This window comes from Talpa occidentalis, unplaced genomic scaffold, assembly GCF_014898055.3.
Source record: "Talpa occidentalis isolate TD23 unplaced genomic scaffold, MPIMG_talOcc4v2.1 talOcc4.407, whole genome shotgun sequence".
NCBI lineage: Eukaryota > Metazoa > Chordata > Mammalia > Eulipotyphla > Talpidae > Talpa > Talpa occidentalis.
Window position 1 is genome coordinate 9,829 of NW_023604374.1, and position 10,247 is coordinate 20,075.

The 10,247-nt window shown below is 52.8% G+C and overlaps 1 protein-coding gene across 2 annotated transcripts; it reads right to left on the reverse strand.

Annotated features, from left to right (window-relative positions):
- Positions 1–1,827: 1,827 nt before the first annotated feature.
- On the reverse strand, positions 1,828–7,342 carry LOC119258431 (cytochrome P450 2A13-like). Of its 2 annotated transcripts, XM_037526760.2 has the most exons (9): positions 7,163–7,342; positions 6,761–6,923; positions 5,855–6,004; positions 5,525–5,685; positions 4,279–4,455; positions 3,804–3,945; positions 3,148–3,335; positions 2,552–2,693; positions 1,828–2,036 (listed from the first exon to the last, which is right to left on the reverse strand). In XM_037526760.2, the coding sequence occupies exons 1-9, from the start codon at positions 7,340–7,342 to the stop codon at positions 1,855–1,857; spliced, it is 1,485 nt and encodes a 494-aa protein (XP_037382657.1). In that variant the 3' UTR covers positions 1,828–1,854. The 2 variants fall into 2 exon arrangements, with proteins under 2 accessions (XP_037382657.1, XP_054557126.1); XM_054701151.1 differs by lacking the exon at positions 6,761–6,923 and having other exon boundaries at positions 7,153–7,342.
- Between the last annotated feature and the right edge of the window lie 2,905 nt (positions 7,343–10,247).

Genomic DNA, 10,247 nt, shown 5'->3' on the forward strand with positions numbered 1-10,247 from the left:
GCACTATGTTGGCTCAGTGACCACACAAGCGTCAAAATTTGTATTAGCAATGTGGGGGCTGAGAGCGGCCAGAATTGTCTTGACAATGCCAGGGGCCCATGGGTTCAGCCTACCCAATCATGGTGAGGAATTTACTGTTGTGGCAGTGTCTTGCTACATGTGACCCTGTGTGAACCCACACCTCTTTTATTGGCTCCCTGTTTAGTATTTGTGTGTCTTGAATGAGAGTCCATTGAATACCCTTTGATCCATCGTTTCAGTAACGTTGATAATGTGGTTCTAAATGCCTGGCAGTGAGGCTTGAGGTTTCAGGGACATTTGTGAGAAGCCGTTGATTTTTTTCAAGGTTTAGACAGGCCACATTGGGTGGTCAAGAGGAGTCCCAAAAGTGGGACACAGGAAGTGAAAAATAGACACATAGAACAGAGCAGAAGAAAGATGGTTGTTTGGTGAGCAACACCAGCTGACCCGTCCCTCACACAGGTGGTCTTTCCCCTGAGTTCTCTCTGTCTCTCCATCTATACATATGCACATGCATGTCAAACCTTGCAGAACCCATGAGCAGTGCTAAGAAGCTGAGTCCCATAGATTAAATGCTATTGTCAAATCCGCAGTCGGTATTAGGTACTAATCATTTGGCTTAATAATGCCCCTTATAGTAGTAATTGCTCCCAAGGGGCCGAGTGAGATTCTAGCCAGGATGGTGCCTCTGTTTAACTGTCTTGCCTTTAGTTGTCTTTCATCTAGAAGAGATTCTCAGCTTTTGTCTTCCTTGACCTTGACATTCTGAATAGGATGGATAGTTCTGGAAATTGTCCAGACTCAGTTGGGATTTGCTTCATGTTTTCTTATGCACTTTTTTCCCCAGCAGAGCTTTTATTCCTTTGGAAGACAAAGCCTTTTTCAATAGACCTTAATGTGGCATTGCTGCAAAGCCTGCCTGACCTTTGGCTTGCATTGTGGAGTCTAGAGATTTTTTTTTTTAATTGTTTGGACACATACGTAAGGTATGTGCTTTCAAAACATTTCTCCCAGACTGTTGCTTCTATTTTCATTCTTTTTTTGAAAGATTCACTTTATGTATTTTTGCATACAACAGCTGGGATATTGGTAGCGGTATGGGGTGTGTGTGTGTGTGTGTGTGTTTGTGTATGTGTGTGTGTGTGAGAGAGAGAGAGAATTCACCAGAGACAGAGTGGGACAGAACAGGCTGATCTGCTGAAATACACTGCTGAGGGGAGCAGCAGGCAAGATGGTCTGCTGTGCCATGTGGGTCACCTCCCTGGTGCAGATAGCTTCTTACTGCTGACACTTAACCCATTGTACCACCAGGGAGGCCCCGAAATTTTCTTTTTAACTGGAGAAATGGCTACATTTTGAGGATTTATTATGTAAGACCTCCTTAGGCTAACCTGTGTTCGCATCTTTGCTCAGCAGTCACTTGTGATCTGGGGGAACTTCAGATAGAGACTTACACTTCCTAAGCCTCAGTTCTGTCCCCGCAAAGTGGCATGAACACAGCTGCCCAGGTCTGTGAGCATTAATGGAGTGAGCGTAACGCTTTGGCGTAGGGCTGACACAGAGTATGTGTTCAATAAGTAATGTGTGTTATTCATTTTCTTCTTCACCGTATACTGTAAAGTTTCCCTTTCTCCCATCCCATCTCGGAAGACTTTCCAGCAAGGTGAACGGACAGAGCCTGCTGTTTCTCCTAGGCCTGCCAGGCACCTGCCCCTTCCTCCCCAGCCCACCTTGACTTAGCCCCGCCCTCCCACTAGCCGCGCCCAGGCCCGCCCACAAAATGCCGCCCACCCGCGGCCCCTCCCACCAGTGCTGCCAGGGCAGAGCCCTCCATTAGCGAGGCTGGAAGCTCATGGTGTAGGTTCTTGGGATGGTGGCAAAGCCCACGTGTTGGGGGGATACGTCGATGTCCTGGGGTGGCCGCGGGAACTGGAAGCGGAAGTTCTGCAAGATGTTGGTGAGGTAGAGGAAGAGCTCCATTCTAGCCAGGCTTTCTCCGAAACAGTATCGCTTTCCTGAGGAGGAGAGGCAGGAGGGCCCAAGATGAGACCTGTGGCGCTGCAGCTGGCCCACTCCCATATCTAGCTGCATCCTCTCAGGCAGGAGGGACTGGAGTATGGGCTTGAGAGGCTTTCAGAGAATGCATTCTGAGCCTCCCTTCCCATGCACAGGAGGTGGGGGTGAGTCATGAGGATGTAGTAGTGGAACTTTAAATCCCGCATTTCCTCCTCCCCCTCAACACACATTAAAATATGGTTGCTGTGCTGTCCTCTCCATCTTAAGGATCTGAAGACTTTCAGTGACCTTGGACAAATCTGTGACTCCCTGAGCCTTAATTGTCCCATCTGTGAAGTGGGTACTACTGCCCCCACCTTTCCTGTGGCTCAGTACTTGGTGGTTAAGGGGCTGCAGCAGGATGGCTTCAAGGTAGATAGGTGGAGGAACATAGCAGGGTACCCCTCAGAGAAGGGGTCCGGGAGGATGAGGCCCTGTGGTGAGAGGAGCCAGGGCAGCTGCTGAGGGGTCTTACCAATGGAGAAGGGCACGAAAGCATCACTCTTCTTAAACTGCCCCCGCTCATCCAGGAAGTGTTGGGGGTAGAACTCCCGGGGTTTGCAGAAGAACTTGGGGTCTCTCAGCACGGAACCCAGCATAGGGAACACTTCTGTGCCCTGGTGGGGAGGGGAAGGAGGAGGAAGAGCTCTGATAAGGTGGAGTGGGGAAGGTGTGTGATGAAAACACGGGAGGGCTGTGGGGAATGTGAATGATGAAGAGAAATGGGAGGCATGGGAGTTGGGGGGCTGCGAGGGAGGAGTTTTGAGGGCCATAACATTCATGTCCCTGAGACGGGAAGTTTGGGTCCTGTGTCTCCCAGGATATGTAGTTGGTGTGTCAGAAGCTGAGACACTGGGGGTATATGAAGGTTCATTTCCCCAAGACAGAATGTTTGGGGGGAACTGGGGCGATACATATTCAAGGGGCTGTGAGCAGCAAGGCTGAAGGAACATGATGGTTGGGGAAGTCTTAGTTTGAAGGGGTAGGACAGGACCTGGGAAATTTCTGAGGGGAAGGGGGTCTGGTCACAGGGGCAGGTGGGAGGTCCCTCTGGGCTGGGCGGGGCAGCACCTTGGGGAGGATGAAGTCCCGGAACTTGGTGTCCTTGGTGACTCTGCGAGCCAGGCCCATGGGGATCATGTCTGCGACTCTTTGGATCTCATGGATCACTGCCTCCGTGTAGGGCATCTTGGCTCGGTCCTCATACTTGGGCTGACGGTTCTTGCCAATCACCCTGTCAATCTCCTCATGAATCTTGGCTGGGGGAGGGGACAGAGTGTGTTTAGGTAACTAGGAGTCCTCAGGGTAGACAGGATAATCCAGATATGTACACCCTGGTCATGGCATGCACGATCTGCGCGTGATGTGGAAAGCAAAGGTTGGCCATGTACATGGTGTGCTCGGGTTCCTTTTTGGTTGGCCGTGCCAGAATCTGGGAGGTGCTGGGTGGGGGGTGGTCTCCATGAGCGCGGAGTGTGCACTGGGTGGGCCCTGAACAGGAGCTGTTTGTCAGTCCCTTTAGATATTGTCAATATTGAAGAGCCAGTGAGCCCGGGCTATTGCCTGGGCAACAAAGTCAGCTGGACTTTACCCATCTCTGGCTAGCAGGACAGGTGGGAGAGGCAGGTCATGAGAGAGGTCATGAGAGAGGCAGGGGGGGTCATTGCAGTGGACTCAGCAAACTTGGGTCTGTGGCCCCAACTTCCTTGCCTGCCCCCCAGCCTTACCCTCCACATTTGGGTGCTTCATGAGCAGTAGGAAGCCGTAGCGGAGGGTGGTGCTGACAGTTTCGGTACCCGCGAAGAAGAGGTTCAGGGTGGTCAGCACCAGGTTCTTCATAAAGAACTCGGTATTGGGGTTCTTCTCTTCCTGCAGCGAGACACGGCTTCAGGCTGAACCCACCCCCATGCTCTCATGGAATTTTCTTGGGCACCCCTCTCCTGATCCAGGCACAGGTGGGAGAGGGACCTTATTTCTGCTAGTCTCAGGCTAGTGCCCACGCTGCTGGCTCTGACCAAAGTGCTCTTCCCACACTCTTTGCAATGCTGAGTATTTGTCCCTTTCTTGTCAGTTTCTCCTTTTTTGATGTCGTTGTTTATGATAGGGGCTGACTTTCTTGGGGCATCTGTCTGTCCTCACCCCCAGCCTGACTGTCCTCTGCCTGGCTTGGCCCTCCCAGCAGGCTCTGGCCCTGGGGTGTACCTCCTTCATGCGGATGAGGAAGGAGTCGATGAAGTCCCGGGGGGAGTTGGGGTCCAGCATGCGCAGGTTGCGCTCCACCTTCTTGGCTATGAAGTCCTCCAGCCCCTGCAGCTCCTTAAAGGCCTGTTGCTGGGGCCCTGGCAGGTGCTTCATCACGGAGGAGAACATCTCATAGAGCTGGGGGTGGGAGAGAGGAGGGGTGGGTGCTGTCACTGGGCAGGACCTGTGGGGAGTGGGTCCTGCCCTTGGGCAAGGAAGGCGCTGTTGTGAAGGCACCTGTCCCGGTGTTTAGAGTTTTTGTGAGCCCGGTCGGGACTAGATATCTCATTTTTCCCAAGTCATGTGTGAGCGCCCCTGTCCAGGAAGTTAGGTGGGATGGTTTGGGATATACATACAGGTTCCAGATAGTCAGGTGAGGCTTAATGGAGCCCACAGGTAAGAGTTTGGATAGCCAGGGGAGGTTGGAGGGTGACACTAGATATTGTGTGGACCTGGTTTGGAGAGGGTTACTTAGGTTTAGGCATTCAGGGGTGCTCAGCCAAAGACAACTAAGTATTTAGGGGATCTTGATTGGGGGCTCTGTAAAGTGGTTCAGTTATTAAAGTGAAGCTGGTGGTCATTTGTTCAAATGGGGGCAAAATCTGTCATATACAAATGGGGTTCCTAAGGGCATCTCTGTAGGGTTTAAATGGGCTTGGGACTCTTATTTGGGTGTTTGGAGAACAATCTATCTAGGTGTGTGTGTGCTTGGGGGTCTTGGCTGGGGTACTGTCCAGATGTCCAGGTATTTAAGGGGGCGGGGAGGGACATTTGTTCACTTAGTCCAGGGACTGGTGTGAGATGTTTCTGTGTAGCTATTAAATAATTTTGGTGGGATGGATGTTGTAGCACCAGGGGTTCACATATTCAGGAAGTGGTCACCTGCTGAGATGTTAAGGAATTCAGGTGAGAAATGTAACAGAGAGCACCTGTTAGATATTAAGGTGAGTGGGACAGGAACTCTAGGTTGCTTGTAGACAGGGGCGGTGCTTTCAGATTCTGATTTTGCTTGTGGGAGAGGCAGTGAAGGCACCTGTTGAGCCATCCAGGTGTCCTGGGAGACCAGGTATTGGCATCTGCGCTGGGGGCTGCTTTATAGGAACCCTGACTGGAGCAGGGTGGGGATCTGGGACACTTGGCTCCCCTTGCAGGAGTGCTGGCAGGTTGTGGCCTGGGCATGGTAGAGCCTCAGGCTGGCATGGGTTACCTGCCCGGTGGAGGTTGCTGTGAACTGGAAGCTTCCCGATATCATACGCAGCAATGACAGGAACTCTTTGTCCTCATAGTCGAAGCGGTCCCCGAAGACAATGGAGCTGATGACATTGGAGACGCTTCGGCTCAGGAAGAAGGTGGGATCGATGAAGGCACCTGCAGTGGGTCCGGGAGAGACAGGGATGTGGGTCTGATGCGGGTCGGGGAACTGCAGGAGAGCACCCAAGGGACTAACCAGCCTCCCCAGCACCGGGTGTCTCCCCCGGTCCCCAGTGCACGCTTGCTCAGGGCATTTTCCTCCTCCAAGTCCTGGGCCCCTGCTCACCTTTTGTGTCCCGGAGACCCTCGATGAGGTAGCCAGCCTCCTCCTGGATGCGTTCCTCGATGCCGCGCTTGCCCAGGCCAAAGTCCCGCAGTGTGGCGATGGAGAAGCGCCTCAGCTGCTTGGCACGTTCGCCATTGCTGAATGCCACGCCTGTGGGCAGCGGGGCAGCAGCATTGAGGGCAGGAAGGGCAGCGTGGACCGCGGAGGGCGCCCAGGAGGCCGGCTCAGGGATGTGGAGGGAGGTGAGCAGAGAGGGAGGGCGTGGGTCAGAGGGGTTCTGAGAGAAAGGCCCGTGCATGGGGACGAAGGGTGAGGGAAGAGGAGGTGAAGATGAGGGGGTTGGAAGAGTTAGGGGGAAGGAGATAGAAAGGTAGGGAAGGCGAGAGGAGAGAGAAAGATGAGTCCAGCAGGAAGGAGGGAGGGGAGAGGAGGAGCAGTTTGGTGTGTCTAGAGAGGGAGCTAGGGAGGGAGAGAAGTTGGGAGAACAGACCCAGGAGTGCCAGGTCAGATGCACAGAGAGGTGTGAAGAGAGGGAAAGATCAGAGGTGGCGAGTGGAGCTCTGGGGATTTCCAGGCAGAAATGATGCCTGTTTCTAAGACAAGGCAGGGAGAAACATGGAGAAGCACAGAAGCTGGGGAGGAGAAAAAGCCAACAAGTCACATAGAGATAGAGGACCAGGATTCCAAAGCAGAAGCTGGTGAGCTCCTGGAGGTCAGGGGGACCAGAGTCTGTATGCAGAAACCCTGGGCAAGGTAGGAGGACACAGGCGAGGCGGCCCTGAGCAGGGGAACAGAGGAGACCAGAGTAGGGCCGGGCCAGCCCTGAGTAGGAGAGAGTGCAAAGAGGACTGGAGAAACTGAGGCCATTAGTGGGTCTGACCACACTCGCCCACGCGGGTCCCTCACCATAGCCTTTGAAGAGCCAGTCAAAGGTGGCCTGCTCTCCCCGTCCGCTGAATTCCTCAGCCTGGTCCACCAGGGCCTCCTTCACGGCGTCATGGCCGCACAGCACCACGATCCTCCGGGTTCCCAGGTGCACGGTGAACACTGGGCCATAACGCTCTCTGAACTGAGGGAGATGAACGCAATGGGGTTTCTGTGAGGCATCCCCCTCTGTACCCCTCTCCCCTACCTTTGGACAGACAAGGAATTGAACATCCCAAAAGCTGGTCTCTCCAAGCTAGGACTCTACCCTGAGCCCCCCAAACTCCCCTTTCCGAGGCTCTGTTTGGGTCTTGCCAATGCTCTGCCATAAAGTCCCAGCTTCCTGACAGTCCTCCCAGCCCCCATCTCCCCGCCACATGACACCTTCATGAGAGAGTTGTACATCTGCTCGGTGTTCAACTGCAGGTAGTTCCCGATAAAGGGCAGTGGGGTGGGCCCCGGAGGCAGCTTCCCCGAGAGCTTCCTCTGCTTCCAGACGGACATCACGACCATTATGGTCAGGCAGGCCAGCAAAGCCACCGACAGCAGCCCTGAGGCCAGCATGGTGGCGCTGAGTGAGATGGTCAGGTGGTGATGGCCGGGGCGCCTGCCTTTATATTATCTGGGAGAAAGGGAGGACTTCAGCCCTGATTATGTAATTGTCTCATTTCACCTCCCAGCTACACGCACAGCAGGCTCCCTGCCTACTTTGGGACACAGCCAACAAGGGAGGAAGAGGGGCCCCTAGGGCAGATTGATCGGGAGTGGGCTGAAGACCGAATTTGTGATCCTGAGGAAGGACCACCGGGGGCTGTGGACTCGGGGCAGTGGTTACATTGCAAAAGGGAAGATTTTGGACTATTTGTACACAGGAAACTCTGACCTTTGATTTGGAGTCTCAGAGGTTTCATTGAGTGGATTTAAGGGTGGTGGAATGAGACAGGATGGGGAGCTACATGTTTGGGGCTTTCGCTGGGAGGGCTGTAGGCTTAAAGGCCTTAGAAGGAGATATTCCAGGGAATGACTTTGAGGGCCTTTGAGTGAGAAAGTCCTGCTGTGTGTAGGCTCTCTGGTTCCTGGGAGGAGAAATGTCCGTGGAGCCCTGTGTGGTGGGATCAAGCGCTGAAGGCCTGATGCTGGGATTTGATCTGCTTTTGAGTCAATAGTGTCGCCTTTTGATGCCAGATTCCTTTCAGCCCTTCAGAGGCAACCCAGAACTACCCATCCCTGGTTGGGAAAGGAGCAGAATCCAGGGCAACATTGAGTGGAACATTCCACATAACAGGAAAGGAGAACTTGTGGTGTCAGTTGGCAGAAGGCCTGAGAAGCACTTGGGAAATATAAACACCAGCAATCTGGTACTGAAAAATATGCCAACTGGCTCAAGGGTTATAATTAACCTCTGAGGTTGGTCCCAGCAGGGTCTGACATGGACCCCGTGTGGGCGCTGGGATTGGCCCTGGCCAGGTCTGGGCAGGCTCTAAGCGCTGGACCACCCTGCCCCATGCCACCTCTAACTTGGCCAAGTGCCAAGGGTCGTGAGGTTGGTGTTCTGGGACTGGCATCAGGCGGCGAGGCTGTGAGTCCAGAGTGGGGGAAACAGAGGGCAGAGGGCAGAGTAGAGAGAGGAAAGTTGTTTGTTGGTTTTAGGCTGGGAGGAGGAGGAAAGGAGGATTAGCACAGGTCTGACAGGTATGGCGGTAACAACCCCCTTACTCCCCTTCAGCAGCCTGCACCTGGGGAGCCCACGAGCCGGGTCCCCTTCTCTTCTCCCTTGCTCCTTGTCAAGCAGGGGGTAGAGTTGGGGAAGTTTATTTTCTTCTTGCTCAAATTTTATTAATTTGTTAGTTGTTTGCATCTCTGTGACTTTGGGGTACACTTTCCCACCTCTGTATACGTGCACACGCTTCACTCACCTGCCACCAACTCTTGTGGCAGGTCCTAGTCCCTTCCTGTCCCCTCCTCTCGGCTCCTGTCCCCTCTGGCAACCAGTGTATTTTTCACAGAGTCTGAGAATTATTTTCACTGGGGTTTGCCAATTTGTGTGGTTTGGTAATTTACATCCAACCAATGAGTGGACTCACTTAACGACTTATGTCACTACTTTTTGTTTTTGTAAAGATTTTTTAAAATTTTGTTTTACAGGGCCTCCCCATAGGCGCAGCAGTTGAGCGCTGGGTTGCGAAGCTGCCCACAGCCTCTGCAGCACCGGTTCGAACGCCGGCCGCTGGGCAAGGGTCCCACATGGCACGCAGACCTCTCCTGCCACCCACTGCTCCCCTCAGCAGAGTACTTTGTCAGTCTGCCTGTTGTCTTCTCCTCTCTGGCTCTGATGAATTCTCTCACCCTCCCGTGCTTCTGACTGTACCCAGTGCTTGTATAAGTGAGTGAATGAATGAATGAATGAATGAATGAATAAATTAATCTTTTAAAAAATTTTATTTTTACATATAACAACTGGGGTTTAGTCCAGATATGCTGGGCAGGGGTGTGTGTTTGAGAGAGGATTCACCAGAGGCAGAGTGGGGAGCAGAACAGGCAGATCTACTGAAATACACTGCTGAAGGGAGCAGCGGGCAAGACAGGAGAGGTCTGCTGCACCATGTGGGTAGCTCCCTGGCCCGTGATTGAACTCCAGCTGCACTGGCTACCAATAGCTTGATAGCCATGTTTTTAACCTTGTGCCACCAGGGAGGCCCCCTTATTTCACCTCTTGTAATCACTCTATGATCAATCCAGTTCATTCCAAAAGGCAGGTATTTTGTGTTGTGGTGCTCCCTCTATGGAGAACACTATAGAGAAAGACATTTTAAAAAAATAAAAAGGAAATATTCTGTGATACAGCAACATGACTGCAAGGTATTTACCAAAGAATATGTAGGCTCTAATTCGAAAAGCATGTGTTTGTCTGTGTTCCTAGCTTTATTTACAGTTCCTAGCTTTATTCAAGACCCGAATCATTCTAAGTGACCAATGACAGACAACTGGGTTAAGAAATTATGGAGTCTGTCCTTGGTGGAATATGCCTCAGCTGTTAAAAAGAATGAACTAGTGCTTTGGGGGAGCTTGTTTCTCCGTGAGGTTGGCACCAGGAAGGCCATGGAGTGTTTATGAGCTGTTTGGGGGCAAGGGAGCGGGCGAGGGGGCAAGCCTGGGAGAAGTGCTTTGGGACAGAGGCCAAGTGGAGTGTAACTTTGTTGATGACCCTAGGATTTGCCACTGAGGTCAGCCTCTGACCTTGGTGTTGCCTTCCAAGGCAGAATGTGTGCGGGTTGCGGGGCCTGGGGCAGCTTCTGCAGTGAGTGATGAGCTCAGGAAAATCCTTTCTCCTCCCTGGGCCTCAGTTTCCCATCTAGACAACAGTCCTAGTTAGGAGCAAGATTAAGACATGCGTCAGGGTCCTGACCTTCCCCCTCAGAGTTGTGTGACCTTGGATTCACCTCTCTGAGTCTGAAGGGGCCTATGACCT

What these genes read in the sequence shown, in the direction of transcription:
- LOC119258431 (XM_037526760.2), bottom strand. Translation starts at nt 7,342, where the DNA reads ATGCTGGCCTCAGGGCTGCTGTCGGTGGCTTTGCTGGCCTGCCTGACC. An exon ending in TGTACAACTCTCTCATGAAG is followed by an intron (nt 6,924 to 7,162) that starts GTGTCATGTGGC and finishes CATCTCCCTCAG; the next exon opens with TTCAGAGAGCGTTATGGCCC. An exon ending in GGGACTTCATCCTCCCCAAG is followed by an intron (nt 2,694 to 3,147) that starts GTGCTGCCCCGC and finishes CCTCCCCACCAG; the next exon opens with GGCACAGAAGTGTTCCCTAT.